Raw genomic sequence first — 19,005 nt, 5'->3', positions numbered from 1 at the left:
GACACATAAGAACTGAGTAGTTAAAAAAATAAAAAGAACTGAGTAGTTGAAGACTCCAGGAGCCTGCACCCCCTCCCCCAACAACCTGGTAGTCGCTGCCCTAATGCCTTAGAATGAATATTGGAGTGAGGAGGGAGTTAACACAAAACAAAGGATCTAAATTAAAAACAAAAGTCTAGAAGGCCTTTTTCTTCTGATTTTTTTCTTTTTTAAAATCACCCATCTCTAGCATTGAATACTGGGCACTCTGCTAAACGTTCAAGGTGCCCTGTTGCTGACGAGCGTGAGTTTAGAGAACGGCTTTAACAAGACAGACCAGGACAGACCCAGCCTGGGTTATGACCTTCCCCAGTCCACTGTACTTTGAGCAAGAACTTTTAGAGCAGTTGTAATAAAGCATAGGTAGCTTCAAGAGGTGAGGAATGGGCAAGAAACTGTCCTAGCTTGTGCTAATAATTCCTGACCTATAGTGGCTGTCTCCAAGAAGCCCGAAGCACTGCTCAGACATTATCTCATTAATCCTCCCAAAACCCCCATGAGTTAGGCAGGTGGCAGGCATTCCCCTTGCTCTCAGGATCAGAGAGAATGGGGCCCTTATGCAACTTGTGCAAGGTCATACAGGGTGGCAAAGCCCAGCAAATAGTTTATTGCTTTTAACGCCCTTGCCTGTGGTTTGCCCTTCTCCCTCCCCTGCTGTTAGCAGATAATGCAGGAATATTTTAATCAAGTGATTCTCATCAAGTGTCCCTTCCTGGGGCATTCTTGGCTCAGTCCTTGGTTTGGAAACTCACCAGGGCAATTACAGAGAAGCAGGGACTGGGATGAGTTTGTGTGTAGCCCGTGGGTGTAGCCAGTGAGTACTTCCTGAGGGTGCTTGACCTTTCTGGATTTATATCATTAGTGTCCTGTCCTGTCTTTCCTGCATTGTTTGTGTTGGGTCTCTTGCTGGCTTACATGGTCTTGGGGGCATTGAATGGGGATAGTGGCAGTTCCACCCTACTCCCCTTTCACGTCCTCTTGTGAGGCTGCCGTTTTCATTCTGTTCGTGGTAGTACTGGGTTCTTGGCCAGAACTCTTCTTATGCTTAGGTAGCACGCCCTGATCAGCCCCTTGTCTTGGCCTTGAAATCCTTATTAAGTACATCAAACTGGTCACCTCAGGTATGGCAGTCACCTTCCCTATCTTATGTACCAGGGAACTGAACCACGGGGAGAGAAAGTAATTGTTTGGTGTGGTAGAGCCCATGCCAATAATGATAGAGTCTTACCCCACTGTGTTTTTCTCTTTTATTTACTATTTATTTGCATAGTTGTTTATTAACAGCTTTATTGAGCTATAATTCGCATAGCGTACAATTCACCTACATAAAGTGTACAATTCAATGGTTTTTAGCATATTCACAGAGTTGTTCAACTATCACCACAGTCAGTTTTAGAATATCTTCATCATCCCCATTAGAATCAGTTACTTTTTCCTTCATTACCACCCTCTTCCAGCCTTGGGCAACCATCAGTCTACTTACTATCTGTATAGATTTGCCTGTGCTGGGCTTTTCATATAAATGGGAATATACTGTAGAGTCTTTTGTGGACTGGCCTCTTTGAGCCTGATGTTTCAAGGTTCATGTAGCATATATCAGTACTTCATCTGAATAATATTCCGTTGTATGGATATACCACATTTTGTTTATCCATTCATCAGTTGATGGGCATTTGGGTTGTTTCCACTCTGGCTATTATGAATAATATTGTTAGAATATTCCTATACAAGTCTTTGTGTGGACATATGTTTTCATTTTTCTTGAGTATACACCTAGCTCTATATACTCTTCGAGGAACTGCCAGACTTTTGCAAAGCAGCTGCACCATTTTACATTCCCATCAGGAGTGTATAAGGACTCCAATTTCTCCACATCCTAGGCAACACTTGTTATTATCTGTGTTTTTGATTATAGCCATCCTAGTGAGTGTGAAGTAGTATCTCATTGTAGTTTTGATTTACATTTCCCCGATGACTAATGATGTTGAACATCTTTTCACGTGCTTATTGGCCATTTGTATATCTTCTCTGGAGAAATGTCCATTCACATCCCTTGCCCATTCTTTAATTAGGTTGTTTGTCTTTTTATTATTGAGTTCTAAGAATTTTTTTTATATTCTAGATAGAAGTCCCTTATCAGATACATGATTTGCAGTCATTTTCTCCCATTCTGTGTTGTCTTTTCATTTTCTTGATGGTGTCCTTTGCAGCACAAAAGTTTTTAATGTTTTCTATGAAGTTCAATTTATTTTTTCTTTGGTTGCTTGTGCTTTTGGTGTCATGTCTACTGCCCCATTATTTTTGTTTGTTTGTTTTTAGTGAAAGTTTACATAGGAAATCAGGTTCTTATTTAACAATTTCTATACATACTGTTCAGTGACATTGATTACATTCTTCAAAATATATCAGCGTTATCGTTATTTCTGTTTGGGTTGTTCAGTTTCCATTAATCTAGCTTTCCTGTCCCCTCTAGTCTTGTCATCTTTGGTCTAGGGTAAACGTTTACTATTTGGTTTCATCTGGACGATTTTTCCGAGGAGCACAGTACTTACTGGTAATATTATTTATTTTATAGGCCAATCTGTCATTTGGCTAAAAGGTGACCTCTTGGAGTGGTTTGAGTTCCAAGTTTAAAGAGTATCTCAGGGCGATGGTTTTGGGGGTTTATCTAGTTTCTACTAGTCCAGTAAGTATGGCCTTTTTTTAGGAATTTGAGTTTTGTTCTACATTTTTCTCATATTCTGTCCAGGACCACCTATTAAGTCCCTGGTCAGAATGGTCAGTAGTGGTAGCCGTACTGCCCCACTATTTCTACAGTCCAGGCATGTAAGCCTGTTTTGCATCTTATCTCCAGGAAAATATGCAGATGGGCAGGATCACTACCTTCCTTTGGATGGGGAAGCAAGGCTTGGAAGTCACATGACTCTTCCAAGACCTCACAGGAGTTAGGTGGCAGTGCTAGGACCCACCCCAGGCCAGTGTGGCTCAAAGCCCATGCCCCTGATAGTGGCACAATCGCCGCTCACTGGTGGTGTCAGCGTTAAATGTCAGACTCTGCTCTTAAACGCTGGACATTGAGGTGCCTGCTTCTAACACTGGTTAAGAATCCCTTTCTCAGAACAGTTGGTTAGTAAATGTTGGATCATTCCTCCCATTTCAGCTTGTATGCTCTTCCAGTTACAAAGAGTTTCTGAATAAAAAGGAATTGAATTTTGACGGGGACATAATGAACCTGTCTCTCAAAGGCCTGCCTTCCTTTACGTTCAGAAAACTCAAGATTACCACAAATTGGGCTTATTACATCCCATTGGTTCCTTGTAAGAAATTTCCCAAATCTCAGGAGTGATTGTCTTTATTTTATAAAGAATCTCTGACTTGTATTTTATTGTAATAGTTGGGGATGTACGGTAAAGGGTTTTTAGTTTTGTTTTGTAGCATTTTTCTGTGTGTGTGTGTGTGTGTGTGTTTTGTGTGTTTTGTGTGTTGAACAAAGGAAAGGGAATTACGGCATAACTTCATGACATGTTTCTGAGGTCAGGTCGTCCTCTTGAGCAAGTTTGAAGTTTTTAGATAACCAAAGCTAAACTGCTGTCAAGGAGCCCTGGTGATGCAGTAGTTAAGTGCTCGGTTGCTAACCAAAAGGTTGACAGTTTCAACCCACCAGCAGCTCGGCGGGAGAAAAGACCTGGAGATCTGCTCCCATAAAGATTACAGCCTAGGTAACCCTGTGGGCCAGTTCTAGACTCTGTCCTGTAGGGTCGCTATGAGTCAGAATCGATTCAGTGGCACCCAACAACGACAACAAACTGCTATCATCATTGATTAGAATAGTGCTTAGAGTTGATTCTTCCCTGTGTGCCGGCTTATCTTTCTCTTGTGTTTTCCTTGCTGCCGTGGTAGTTGAAGCCTGCTCACAGAGCAGTACTTTGCCTTGCTTTCCAGCTTATGCAGAGAGCTTCCTCGAAGTGATCTCAGGGGGTACTTACAGCCCTGTTGGAGCAGCTCATCCTGAGACTGGGTGCTTTATTGTGGGAAAGGAGTGTATCTGTTGGATGATGGGTCTTATATACTACTGCCACTTGTTACATATAAATTGTGTAATAGGTAGAGCCCATGTATAGAAAAAACTCTGGTGAGCTTAAAATTTCAGTCATCTGTCTTGTCAGTATGTGTGCACACTTTTTTTTTTTTTTTTTTTTTTTAAAGCTACTGGTCAAATGACATTACAGTAAGAGAGTGCCCAGGCCTTCGTTACCTTTTCCTGCCCAGGGTCCTCTACAAGGCTTGGCATAGGGTCAGCGCTCAGCAAACACTGGTTTGGATGAGTACTAGAAATCAAAAAAAGATAAATTGTGTATGTTCATTAACTCTGCCATTTCATTCCATTTTGTTGTACCTTTGTTCTGCTACTGCTCATCCTGGAGAAGTTCTAAGAATACGTTTGTACTTTCTGCTCTCTTTGTTCCTATCTAGCTTGTTAATTGTCCTAAAGTGTTGCCTTAACTCATGTTGCCTCATCATTTCTCAGAATAACTTATCCAGCCAAACTGACTGTGTTTTCTACATTGCTACCCACCTGTCCCAACCAAATTCATTAATGATTTTGTCATACATCATTATGTTACTCCAGGTGTGTGTCATATTAAGATCTTAGAAAAGCTTGAATGTATTTTTGGAATTTCTTTTCCATTTGTTTTGTTTTCCTAGTTTTAGCCGAGCATCATGCAGTTTTAATGATTTGTTATTTTATAGTATTCTTTTTAAATCTGGAAGTACGAGAATTCCAATTTTACCTTTTCCTCTCCAACATATTTCTTCTTAATTTAATAACTCCGTGATGTGCATAAGCCTCTGATCCTTACCTTTTCATAATAAGAACATCAAGTGTCCATTATGAAGTTGCCTTGCAATTTGTAGTCAACTATATCAGTGAATGTCTATGTAGGGAACAGTACCTGTCATCTGGTAGCCATATGAGCCACTTTTAGTCACTTTAAGAATGGATTTAGAACTTTTACTTAATGTTTCTCAGACCCCTTTCGGTAGTCAATTTGATACTTAAAAAAAATAATAATAATTTAGCTAATGAAATATTCCCTTAACCTATTTGATAGCAGAAGTGGAAGTTCTAAGTGGAAATTTATAAAGTCAGAAATGAGATCTGAGAAAAGAAAATTCCAGGGGGTAGGAGATACTAAAGTGAGAAGGTGGGTTTTGAAATACTACTGCTTTCCCCCGAGTTCTGACTGGCAACTTCTCGTTTGTCTTTTTAGTATACATGCTGCCTAAGAGAGCGCATCATTTGTCTTTTTGATGCAGAGGAACTAAATTGGATAGAATCTGTTCTTAGTTTTTCTCTGAAAAGTGACACCCACTAGGAAAGATTCAGAGTTAATGTTCTGAAAACTAGAGTCCTCAACAGACCAGAAGGAGCCCTGCCGAATAGAGTGAGAGAAAAATGTAGAATAAACCTCAAATTCCTAAAACAGACCAGATCTCCTGGATTGGTTGAGACTAGAGAAATCCCTGAGGCTGTCGCCCTAAGATAATCTTTGAACTTGGAATTGAAGCCACCTTTCAGCCAAATAATAGATGGGCTTATAAAATAAACTATCACCCATGAGTAATATGCTCCCTGAAACAGTTAACTATATACAGTTGACTATATGAGACCAAATGGTCAACAGTTAACCCAAAAGCGAAGATGAGAATGTGAGGAGGGGAAAGGAAGCTAGATCAATGGAAACAGAACAAACAGAATGGAAATAATGAGAATGCTGACACATTATAAAAATTATAGCCAATGGCACGGAACAATTTGTATAAAAATTGTTAAAGGGGAACCTAATATGCTGTGTGAACTTTCAACTAATACACAATAAAATATTCAAAAATATAAAAGAAGAAGAAGGGGCCCTGGTGGCGCAACAGTTAAGCACTCGGCTGCTAACCGAAAGTTTGGTGATTCCCACTGGCTCTGCGGGAGAAGGACCTGGTGATCTGCTTCCATAAAGATTACAGCCAAGAAAACCCTATGGGGCAGTTCTACTCTGTCCGGTGGGGTCGTTACGAGTCAGAATTGGCTGGACGGCACACAACAACAGACAAGAAGGGCTGGTTTAATCCCCTGAGGATTCCCAGTTGGAGGTCTCAAGCAAACAGCAGCAACAGCCAGCTCCTTTACTGTGGCTGGGGCTGTTCCCATCCCCATTACAGTTGCCTACTGCTGTGACAACAGGGGGAGAAACTGTTTTCAGGTACTTCTGGATTCTAGATCCAGAAAAGTGTTTAGGCTGTTTGTTCACAAAGCAGTAGAGTTGTCTGTTCCTTTGTACAAAGGAGAGAAAAAATAATCCTTGTTATTCAAGAAACAAATGGGTGAAGCAGTCCTTTCCCAACCCTTCACATAAATTAGAAGCCTTGATTCTAGCAACTACACCTTTTAAGAAAAGATCTAGGGCTGTTTCATGTGAAACTCTGTACCATAGCGACACCCTACCCTTGGCCGACAGCAGCAAGAGGACAAAAGGAAGGAAGTTTCCCTTTTAAATCCCCAGGAATTTTTTGATGAGATAGTATTACAGAGTGAATGTCTGGTCCTCCTATTAGTTAAGTGTTTGGCTCCTGTGTAACAGTAACCCACTTAGAAGCAGGCGGCCCTTTTGAAGTTATTTTAAACCTTCAGCAGAGTGTAGAGATATTGTAACCTTGTATAAAAGCACCACCCAACCCTGGTTTCAGTTTTGCCCTTTCAGACATGTGGAAAGTGTACCAGGGTATCTCAAGGATTTTGTACTAAAAGCTTCTTAAAGAGCTGGTCTTGGTTTCAAAGCTTGGCTTGATGTCCCGTACTCAAGGGAGCATAGTTCTGTTTCTCCAGATATTTAACCTTGTCTAACTTAGTCTTTTGGCTTAGAAGTTCCCATAGATTCTTTGTCCATTAATAAAATAGCGAAACCATGATAGTCAACCACGTTGGGCTCTGAGAAATTTGAAGAAGGTACATCTTTATATTTCAGCATAAAATCAGCTGTTAGATACCTGGCACTGGAGATGGACAGGTATATGCATTGCTTGTTGTTGGCAATTTTGCTGCAGCAGCTCCTTATTCAGAAATGGAAATGGAACGTTCACTGCCTCCTCTAGAGTTTATAGGATCTGTCTGTTTCTGGGAAAAAATTGGGGCTTCTCAGAAAAATCACCATGTTTATTGTGTCTGCCATCTCTGTAACATCCAGATCCACGTCATTTTCTGGTGCCACCTGGGAGTTATATTTGGTTGTGGGGGTGGTGAAGCTGCTGATTCTTTCTGCCCTTGTCTCTTTGAGTCATTCCCTCTGTGCTGTGTTCCCAGCCGTCCCCACCCCAGGTACTGGACTGTTCCCAGAGCAGCCATCCCAGACAAGGTCTTCCTCCAAGTGCCCACTCCCCTGTGCAGGGAGCTGTGGGTCTGTCTGTGGCCTGAGAAACTGCTTCCCTGCCTTTGCCAGTGAGGAGGCCCACCCAGAGGAAGGCACTTCTGTCCAGCAGTGCAGAAGCCACCAGCATAAAAGCCATGGTGATGTGATTATATCTGTACTTTGGGACCCTAAATGCCAGGCTTATTCTATTTAAGTGTATCCCGTATTTTTATGCAGGTAACACCCGCCTTCAGTGGTTGTTTGCTCGCTGTGCCCTACCCCCCCCCACCCCTGCGTGGCACCCTCACAAGCACTGCCATGCCAATCATCTTCCACATGTTACTGTAAAAAAATTAGCATGGTGTGCTTATGAAAATACCTCAAGGGAGGAGGGCATGGCTGGCGAACAAATGCAGAAGGCACGTATTATTTGCGTAAAAATACAAATTGATTATATTTTTGATCTGTACCTGGATTTGATTTCATTCCACAAATGTTTGAGTGCCTACTGTATGCCAGGCATTGTTCTTAGGTGTTAGGGAAACACTGGTGAGCAGAACTGACATGTTGCCTGTCTTCATGGGGCCAGATCTAGTAGGGTATACTGACCTACAAAACCCAAAATAGACCAAAACAAGAAAACGGATAAAATCATGACAGATTGTCATAAGTGGCATGAGGGTGGAGGGGTGGGAAGATTCTCGTTAGCTAAGATACTCACTGGAGGTATCTCTGAGGAGGGGACATTTGAGCTGAAATCTTTTACAAAAGTGGTTGGGTAAAGCAATCTAGGCAGTAGGAACAGCATGCTGGACAGAGCTTGAGGGACTGAAGAAACTGAAGGAAGACCAGGAAGCTGGAACATCATGAGACCGTGGAGGGTGACCTGAGCGTAGGGCCTGTACTGCCTTCTTAAATGGATTTCCTCCTCAGTGCAGTGGCAGCCCCCGCCCGAGGCTTTAAGCAGGAGGTATCCTGATGAGATTTAGTTCTCAGCAGGCTGCCCTGGCTGCTGTGTGGAGATTGGATTGCAAGAGGCAAGAGCAGAAATGGGGAGAGCAGTTAGGCTATTATCTGGACTAAGGTTGTGGCAGTGGAGACCGAGAGAAGTAAATAGACTTGAGGAAGATGTTGGAGGTGGGCTCAGTGGCACTCAGCCTACAGTAAGTGCTTTAGTGTAAATAGACTTGCCAACCTTACGCCAGGCACTGGGCCTGCGGAGAGGAATAGAGCGTGGTTCCCACTCCTGGGAGAACTGACTAACAGTCCGAGTAGTCGAGGTGCCCAAGTCCTGGCAGCAGAGTGATGTGGGTGCTGAAGAATCAACATCCGTCCAGCATGCTGTGGAGCTGAAGGAGCAAAAAGAGGGATTGATGGAAAAACTAGGGAGAAGGGTAGCCATTCTTTCCAACTGCAAAAGTGCAGCTAGTTTTCTAAATCAACAAGTTGTTTCTTTTCGTTTTTCTTTGAGAATTACAAAATACATTTTATGAAAAATTTCAAACCCATAAAATTAAGGAGACTTGTATAATGACCTCCATTTTTATTCAGAGATTCAAGTTTTGCCATACTTGCTTTATCTATTCCTTTTTTACTTTTGGGAGCCCTAGTGGCATGGTGGTTAAGAGCTCGGCTGTAAACCGGAAGGTTGATAGTTCGAATCCACCAGCTGCTCCTTGGAAACCCTATGGGGCAGTTCTACTCTGTCCTGTAGGGTCGCTATGATTCAGAATCGACTCGACGGCAATTAATTTGTGTTTTGTTTTTTTTACTTTTGTATTTTGCTGAAGTATTTTAAAGGAAATCCAGACAGGTAATTTTACTTTACACATTTCAATATGTATCTCTAGAAAAACAAGGACATTAAAGTAAAATTTAAGTTTTTAATCAAAGTAATACATATATTATGTTTATAAAAAGGAAAAGAGTATAGCTTATAAAAAAAAAAAAAAAAGTGTTGCACTGTTCTACCCTTCCCTGGGGCAACAATTTTCAATCCTTTAGTGGTTTCCTCTGCTAGTCACCTCTGTATTTCTAAATAATATGCTTATACTGCTACTTCCTATTTTTAGTCCATTTCAAAATTATTTTTTGGCTTCCTCCTGTGGAAGATAAAGATTTTTCTTTTCTTACACTGTTCTCTTCCCTTTTCCCCACCCCGTCTCTCTTATCTCTCCCTCTGTCTTTCTATAGGTCTCTCTCTCTCTCTCTCTCTCTCTCTCACACTCTCTCACACACACGCACACACACACACACACACGCATACACACACACACACTCATTTTTCCCCTCCCTATAGTCTTTCAGTATAGCTATATCACAATTTATGGCTGTCAGTATTCTCAGCCAGGCCATTCCGTGTACTTGGGTTATGGTGTACTTCCTGATGTAAATTTGTCTTTTCTCTGGAGCTAATAGTCTCTCCCTCACCATTACTTTAGTTTGCTACATAACTGTCACATTTTATTCCCTTGATCAAAATGGTAACACTCTTCTCAGTACCATTAAACCCACTGGATAATGATTCGGGTTTTGTTGTTTGTTTTCTTAGCTCTCCTGGAGCCCTCATCCTTCTGGTTCATTCTGGAGTGGTTGCTCTCCAGGCTTGTGCAAAGCAGCCATTCTGGGATTTCCCATCACCATCATCCTGGGAATTCCCTTTACCTCTCTTCTCTTCTCAGTTGGACTCTCTATGCCTTGGATCCCATGTCTGCTTCTTCCTCTGTTTATTCCTGGGTTTTGTTGGAGCTGCCAAGAATTAAATTTTGTTTGGGGAGGACACCCTCTTATCTCCTTCCCCCTGTTGCTGCCATTTTAAAGTGCTGTCACAAATCTGCCTACGTGAAGGGCTGCAGTGTTGTGTTCTTTGCATGTGAAAGCATTAGCTTCCCTCTGGATGCCTGAGCTGTTGGTGGTTCCACAGCAGGAGCGAGAAGGAACCACCTATGCTCCTGTGCCATTGCCAATAAATTTTGTGTGTGTGTGTTGTGTGTGTTGAGGATGTCTTTGGTGACTTGATAATCAATGACTATAAGAGCTTTTTTTTTATATATATATTTTATTGTAGTTCAGGTGAAGGCTTACAGAACAAATAGTTTCTCATGAAACAGTAGTACACATGTTGTTTTATGACGTTGGTTAACGACCCCACAACATATTAACCCTCTAAATTCTCAACCTTTTTTTTTTTTTTGGTGAAAATACACATAGCCAAAGGTACACCATTTCAAAAATTTCTACATACACAGTTCAGTGACATTGACTACGTATCAGAGCTTTTTTGAGTCTTTTTTAAGTTCATGCAGCAGTTTGGTTAAATTCTGACCTATTGTCCCTAGTCCCTCATTTAGCCAAGCGAGAACCAAGTGGCTTCCCAAAAACACACAGCACCGAGGCACAGGCATTGCAGCAGGCCTGCCTTCAGGCTCAAGGCTGCTTGTTCAGCCAGCAGTCCGTTATTGAGCACCTTTTGGGCATAGGCTTTGGGTGGGATGGAAGGGAACCATTGTGTAAGACTGTCCTTCTAGAAGTAGGTGCCCATCTTAGAGGGGACCTGAAGGAGCTGTGGTAAGCACCATGCAAGGCATTTGGGATCACAGTTGTTAGCTGCTGTCGAGTCGATTCTGGCTCATGGAATCACGGAATGAGAGCAACTGGCTGTATGGGTGCATTCAGGGAAACCTGCATAGAATGGGTAACATTTAAGCTGGTCTCAAAGGACAGAGTATTCTAGACAAAGGCCCATAAACCCGTTGCCATTGAGTTGATTCCGACTCATAGCAACCTGATAGGACAGAGTAGAACTGCCGCGTTGGGTTTCCAAGGAGCGGCTGGTGGATGCGAACTGCCAGCCTTTTGGTTAGCAGCCAAATGCTTAACCACTGCACAACCACCGCTCCCTAGACAAAGGCAGACAGTGCAAATGAACAGGACCGGTGTGGGTAAAGTAAAGGAGAAGGCTTTCCCGTTGATTGAGCACCTACTATGTTCCTGTGCATGTGTACTTTATCTCACGTAATCGTTACAGAAAACCGTGGAGGCAGATGCTGTTGTCCATGTTTTACAGATGAGAAAATTGAAGTTTATAGAAATTGAGTTATCTGCCCAAGCGATGTCCCTGACAAATGAGCCTTAGACACAAGTCTGCCTGACCCCAAACTTCTCGTTCTTTCCATCCCAACACATCCCCTGGAACAAAATCAGGAGCCATTGAGTGAGAGGAACAACTTCATCATAATGTCAGACCTCATGGTAGAGGACTAACTGGGCATGCTTTCTTCAAGAAGCAAGCAAGCGTGTTGAGCATCCCAAAGTTACTGTTCTGCTAGCACAAGAACAAAGTTGTAACACCTGACTTATCTCCTGTTATATCCTTGCACTTTAATTATAGCTTTTTAATTATTTGCATCAGGTTCTTCAGTGGATTCACCTAGGAGTTTGAGTTAGGCTTGTCTTCTCATTTCAGGCTGTCCTTCCCTTTCTGCAGGGTTCTCTGTCCAGTGGAGTCTTTTTAAAGTCTTGGACTCTTTTTAAATTGGGGGCCAGTGTTTCTTAGAAAATAGTGGAAAGAACGATTTGATTGGGGCTTTATTTTGAAAAATGAAACTGACAACAATAGTTTTTTAAATTTAACAAGTTAAATTCACCACAGCTTTGTGCTGATTTCTGAGAATAAACAAAGAGTGAATCCCATGTGGGCAGTGGTGGGATATTTTCAGCAAAATTGTATGAGAGAATATGGATGTGATATCCTTTATGTTTGACTCCAGCAGTATTGGAGGACTCTGTCACTTTCTCAAGGTCCCTTTTTCATTCTTTGGTCATTCTGTGTGGAAGCTCCCATATGGCTTTCTTCTTCTTTAGTCCTTAAAAAGATTGTTTGCCATTGGCTTTGAGTGGAATCCAGTCATTGGCTAATATAACTTTCATGGGCTCCATTAAATTCTGCATCTGTTGCCAACTCGCAGGTCTGCTTAGCAACTGATTTGCATGGTCTGGTCACTGTATCATCTGATATCCTCACAATTAGCAAGAGGTCGAGGTAAGAATCAAACAGGATAAAATGCATACACACAGGAACATAGTAGGTGCTCAGTCAGTGAGAAAGCCTTCTCCTTCACTTTCCCTAGACTAGTCATGTTCATTGCACTGTATGCCGCTGCCTAGAATCCACTGTCCTTTAAGACAGCCCAGTTCACTAATGAATATTTAGTGTCATGATTACTTCTGCATTCCTGAGCTCATATCTTGGAGCCCTTGGAAAGAGAACCCCTGGGGTGTAAATGGTTGTAAGCCTGGGGTGGCAGGCATTTCAGGAAGCTGAGGCTGTTGTCAGGGTTCGAGTTGCCCGAGTCCTGAACCCCAGCAGAAGCAAAGGCATTAAAGAGGCCGGGTTACACTTGAGAGATGATCACAGATGAGATTGACAGGACCAGTAGTTTGGGCCCTTGGAGATGTAAGCTGGAATAAGAAGCTCAGGAGAGAAGCAGGTTGGGTGGAGCTGGGAAGGTGGTGGAGATAGTGAGAAAAGTTTTTGACACTCTGAGATGTGATTTTGGTGGCCTCTTTACCCTCCATGGCAAAACAAACAACTCATGCCAACCAATTGCACCCGTTGGCACTACAGAAAAATTCCTTTGGTTTTTGAAAGCTTTGATCCCTGTTCAGATGTCAACACTGTGGACAGGGCTGACATTTTCAGCTGCTAACAGTCACCAGTGTGAGGGGAAGATTTGTTAGGGGAGCTCATAGGAAAGTGGGAGGGGTGCCTGCTGAATGGGCAGAGGAGCCCTGCGGCTGCAAGTGCCGCCCAGGGCACCAGCCTGGCAGAGCCGAGGGCCTGGGCCTGCGGGTGTGTTTGAGGCTCACATAGTTCAGATTTCTGTGTGCCTCAGGAAGCACCCTCGACATGCCTCTCCTTGGCCATGAGTCCTGCTTCTCCCTGGAGGGAGCCTGCAGCTGCTCAGGCTCACTTCCTCCTCGCTGTTGGCTCCTATTTCTGACCCTCTTCTCCTCCTCTCCCTCTCCGCATCCCACCTGCCCTCCCAGCCTCACCTTCCCGCTACCTGCCCTCGACTGTCCCTCCATCTCGTCCTGTTTTTTTCCTTTACTCTTTCCGTCAAAGGTGTTTGGCATTTGAGGACATTTAGTTTTGCCTTATGTCATAGTTAGTTGAGGGGTATTCTCTCATGTGTGTTTATGGGTTCTCCTAACTCAGTGTTTCTCAAAGTGTGTTCCATGAAATAATGTCATCATATTGAATGCAAAATGGGCTTGTAATTAAGATAGTAGGAAGTGTTTAATTAAGAGAGTAGGAAATACTGGTTGTAGCAAAGGACCATTAAAAAAGAAACCATTAAAAAAAAAAAAAAAAAGAAAAACCTGTAGGTCTGTGCAGACCTTTAACTTCCAAATATAAATCCTGAATCTCTATGAAGTATTTTTCAACATTGTGTACTTGTCCAAGGACCCAGTGTTTCATCTTGCAGGGCTAGTATTCTGCAGGACACAGTTTCCAGAAGAGCTGCTGTAATGTAGAGCCCATATTGGCTAAGGGCAGCACAAAGCCTGTTGTAAGTAATTTCTGAGTAAGCACTTAGTAAAGTTTTTTTTTTTTTTTTAATGTCTTTTTTTGTGGTAAAATTCACATAACATAGAATTGATCAGTTGAATCATTTTGAAGTGTATAATTCAGTGGCATTTAGTACATTCACAGTGTTGTGCAACCATCATCTCAATCTAGTTCCAGAGCATTTTCATCACCCCAAAAGGAGACCTCGTGGCCATGAAGCAGTCACTCACCATTCCCCCCTCCCTCCAGCTCTTGGCAACCACTAATCTGCTTCCTGTGTCTGGATTTGACTATTCTGGATACTTCCTATAAATGGGATCATATAATATGTGGCCTTTTGTGTCTGGCTTCTTCAGTTAGGTTTTGATATAGATGCAAGGTCTTAGACCTGAGCAATACTTGTGCTCCCCCAACACAGCTCTTCATCATTGACCAAACCCAATACATGTGTAAGTACCAAAAAGCAGCCGTCCATCTGGAAGCCAAATCGCATGACTGGGTTAAAAAATATCATGGAATACTGTAGAAATGGGTCAGTAGTGTGGTTGCCATTGAAATGACTTGGGATTTCAGAAGCTGACTTGAACCGCACTGGTTTGAGCTGGCCTCTGAACCCTTTTCTGGAGGTCAAGGTGACTGAGCTTGACTTACCATCCTTACTCATTCTCTCTCCAGCTGGAGGTCTTGGCATTTTAGGTTGCTCATCATTGAAGAACCATAGTCCGTCCCAGAGAGGGCTCAGTCCTCAAAGAATTTTTTCTGTTCCCCAGTAACCAAGGATAGTCTCTAAACAGCCTTTTAATTATGTTGGTGATTCTGCAGTATTGCTAGTGGGCTCTTCGTAAAATCCTGAACGTCTTTCTAAGTTCTTTAACGTAAGTTGAAGTAGGTGTGTCATTAAGCTTTGGAAACCAAACGGTCTTAGACACTAATCTGGTTAGTCTCATCTATAACTGGCACTTAATGTTAGATTTATGGGTATTTCACAGCTATTTAGATTGGTGTTTATACGGGAGCTGTGCTGTTTTTCTTTCCCAACATTCATCAGGGTGGTGTCAACCTTGGGTGACCACTGCTTACAAAGCAGTGAGACAGTATCCATAAAATATATTTGTAGTGGCTCTATTGTTTTCTCCTAGTGCTCAGCTCATTGTGCTGAAATAGCATTCTCCATGAGTTGAAAAACTGCCCGCCTCTTTAATTTTAAGTTTTGAGGCTAGTTTTGGCTATTAAATTTGAGAAATGCAAAAAATGAATCAGGCAAATCTGCAGACTGTGTGTTGAAGTTTTTCCATTTTATTTCCTAGATGCACCCACTGGGCCTGTGTAATAACAACGATGAAGAGGACTTGTATGAATATGGCTGGGTAGGAGTGGTGAAGCTGGAACAGCCAGAATTGGACCCAAAACCATGCCTCACTGTATTGGGCAAGGTAAGCACCAGTGCCGCCCCCTACTCCCCCCAGCCCCCACACACAGTTGCTCTGATTCTGATTGGTGTTCTCTACTCTTTCATTTTCTCTGTTCCTCAAATACTTGGTTATGGAGAAGAGCTGTAATGGCGCAGTGTTGTTTCTTTAGCTGAAATCCTGGGTTGAGGACTAAGGCATACCTTGTGGTCGCCCAGCATAGTGCTTACACACTCAGGCTGTGTAGGACACTGGTGGCCTCAGAGTTGGCTCCACCACTTGTCCACTGAATGGCCTAGGGCAAGTTACTTGCCCTCGATTAGTCTCTGTTTCTTTTCCTCTGTGAAATGGATTGATAATAGAGATTCATAAATCCTTTATCAGACACCCTTGGGGCCAGATATTTCAGAATTCAGAGATTTGGGGATTTTAGAAGGTATCATGTGCATATACTTTATATTAAGTAACCCTCAGGGAATCTGGAGCAGCAGTCAGTTATCAAACACATTCCTATTTGTGTAGCAGAACACATGGATATTCACATTAAGTAAGATAACTAAAATCTAAATAACCTAGTGCTAGCTCAGGTCAGCTTTGCCTCCAGATGAGTTCAGATTCATTTAGTTTTGCTGCCAAATATATTATGGAAAACTTCCTGGGTTTTAGAGCATTTCTGGTTTTGGAATAGCGGATAGGAATTATCGCTGTGTATTAGAACTTAACCTATAGCATGGTTAGGAGGATGGGATGAGGTACAAAGGCCTAGCATATAGTAAGCTCTCAAAAAAATGTTTATTGCCGTTGGCTGTATTGTCAGCACATTTAGAAATACTAAAAAGACATATTAGCCAAGACGGTCAGCATTACCTTTGACTACAGTATAACAGAAATACGTTTACTTTGGAAGGCCGTTTATCAAGGATCTTAAAATGTGATAGGTAACGATCTGTTTTACCCTGGATTATTTTGTTAAAGGGAAAGATTCAGAGAAAGTTATTAGAATCTTGGTTAGAGGAAAGGTGGTATCTCCTTAGTGTTATTGCCTGGATACTTTTTTATATTCTCAAAAGATGCTGTTCTAGGCACCGTGGGGAGATGTTCGGGGGGTGGGGTGGGGGGACAGTCCTAGTTCCTGACCTCTTGGAGCTTGTAGTCTGTTGGCAATTCCAGCCAAGAGAAGAAGTCGTTTTGCTCCAGGTTGCTAGATTTGAAAATGTCCCAGTCATGGTTCCTGAAAGACCTTTTGCCCAGGAGACCCGCACAGGTCTACTCAGTTTGTGATATTGTGTCCTACTTGGTTGTCTTCTAAGTAGCTTTAGAGCCTGTGTCAAGTTCTCCTGCCCTTTGATTGGGAATAAACAGAGGAGTTATTATTACCTGTTTGGTTTACAGTTCAAGAAGCTGAATCAAGATGTTTTAGGTGGCCCAGGCCCTTATTTAAATAACTTCATCATTGAAATAGTTGGCCAGAGCTGCTTAGTGATGGTAGGAGAACAGCAACCCCCATGAGAATATTTTAATATTTTCCTGGAAGAAATGTCAGCTACACCCAAAGGTTAGAAATAGAGCTTTCCTTGTAGGTATTATGCTCCTAATATAATATTTTCTCCTATACTTAATCTGTGCCGGGCTCACCTCCTTGGCTAAAGTTGATTTGCCCTAGTCCGGTGGGGCTCCATTTTTGTGTCTGTTGTGTCTGTAAATGGGTTGGCAGAGGACTCACAGGGGGTCACCCCGTTGTTCTTTCACGGTTTAGTGGTGGAGGGACTTGTTGAAGTCACTCACAGAACCCAGTCATTTCCTCCTCCGTCTGGAACAACCATCTGTTGGTTTTACTTGGAGAGTTTCGTATGGTTTGGCCTGCTGGCCTGTGAAGCCAGGGGGAATAAAAACTCTAGACATATATTGAATCATTAAGTACCTCTTAGGTTTATTCATTCAGCAAATATTTATTGAATGTGGAGGCCCAGAGGCTAAGCGTGTGGTTTTCCCTGCTTGCAAGCAGCAGCCCACCATGTTTCTGTTTGTAAAGACTGCGTGGTGGCAAGGCGGCTGAGTTTACATCTGAATGAAATCATTTGCAAAAAAAAGCTTAGGCCAGACAAAACAAGACAGTTTCACTTTTGTTTAAAACCTGGAAAGTGCAGGAGGTGCTATGAGTCAGGTGTCTCTCTCATCTTTTTAAAGCGTGGTTGTTCTCAGCTTCAGTTTTATTAACTTTACTAACTGTATATTCTCTTTTCTGATTCCCCAAGGGCAGTGACAAGAGACAAGGGTAAAGACACAGTGCTCTTCGTGGGCAGTGTGACCCCCTGCAGACGGTGTGGTTTTCTGATCCATTTCTTTGCTCTTGGAGGCTCTGGCAAGAAGAGGTGGGCAATAGAGAGAGCCATCAACAGCAAAGGAAAAAACTACAGCCAAGTAGTCCATGTGCGGGCGGGAGGAACTCCTCCGTGTCAGCGTTGAGACTTGTTGAAAACCATAGAAGGGAGGACTCTGTCAGCCACAGCCGTGTCAGGCCTTCGGAAAAGCCTGTGGGAGAATGGGGGAGGGCTAGACCCAGCACACACAGCAGGCTCCTTCAGGGATTCCCCTCCCTCTGTCCCACCCTCCCACAGAAAATGCCATGGGGCAAAAGCTTGAAACAAGAGAGGAATGTCCTAAATTAAAAAAAAAAAAAATAGATGCCTCTCCAGGAGTTCAGATAAAGTTTTCATTTTAAAAGCAAAAGACATAAACTCATCACCTTGGTTTATTACTGAGCACTTTTGAACTCCTTAGAAAAGAACACTATAAACTCATGAGAAAAAAATGATTTATGATCCCCTCCTTATAATCTTTTGGATTCTGTAGGAGGCAGTGCCGACAGTAGGATCAGCTAGAGAGGCAGAGTTAGGGTGCGGGTGAGTCGCCCACAGGGAAGTGGCAGCCAGGGTACCAGACCAGACCCTGCCTCAGACCGAGCGTTGGCAAATCTCTTTGGCTTTCTGGGTCTCTGTTTCCTCAGTTGCTGTAAGGAGGCTGTTCTGGATTCCTTGTTCTTCTAATATTTTGAGCTTCTGTATCATATTTAAAATGTTTTCTTGGTATTCTAGCTTGGGAAGATTCTAGTTGCAACATTAAAGATAAATTCTATTACCTGTAATAGCCTAAGTCCTAGAACATTAAAATATAAAAAAATTGACATTTCTGAGCAGCTTTCTCATGAAAGTAAGAGTCTTATGCCATCTGCAAAGTGGAGGCATTTTAACCTTTTATTTCAGTCAATGTTTATTAAGCATCTTTTTTTTTTGAACATTTTATTGTGTTTTATGTGAAAATTTACATATCGAGTTAGTCTCCTATTCAATAATGCATACACAAATTGTTCCGTGACATTGATTGCTGTCCCCGCAATGTGTCAGCACTATCCCCATTTCCACTCTTCCTTCCCTGTTTCCATCCCTCCAGTTTCTCTACCTCTCCTTGCCTTCTCATCTTTGTTTTTGGGCAAATGTTGCCCATTTGGTCTTACATATTTGGTCATGGGTGTTGTCGTTTATTTCATAGGCCAGTCTATTATTTGATTGAAAGGTGACCTCCGGAA

At 42.5% G+C, this 19,005-nt stretch overlaps 1 protein-coding gene across 2 annotated transcripts in view; it reads left to right on the top strand.

Moving 5' to 3' along the window:
• The first annotated feature begins 15,150 nt into the window (after nt 1-15,150).
• The window catches only part of ZNRF3 (zinc and ring finger 3), a 68,670-nt gene continuing 64,815 nt past the window's right edge, over nt 15,151-19,005 (top strand). For both annotated transcript variants that reach the window (XM_004387616.3, XM_023741776.1), the window contains exon 1: nt 15,151-15,443. In XM_004387616.3, the coding sequence (XP_004387673.1) occupies nt 15,318-15,443 (126 nt within the window). In that variant the 5' untranslated portion in view covers nt 15,151-15,317. The remainder of the gene's footprint in view (nt 15,444-19,005) is intronic.

This window comes from Trichechus manatus, unplaced genomic scaffold (genome assembly GCF_000243295.1).
Source record: "Trichechus manatus latirostris isolate Lorelei unplaced genomic scaffold, TriManLat1.0 scaffold00190, whole genome shotgun sequence".
In the NCBI taxonomy this organism is placed as follows: domain Eukaryota; kingdom Metazoa; phylum Chordata; class Mammalia; order Sirenia; family Trichechidae; genus Trichechus; species Trichechus manatus.
The sequence above is the reverse complement of the archived record's forward strand: the minus strand, read 5'-3'. Positions and strand labels throughout refer to the sequence as shown.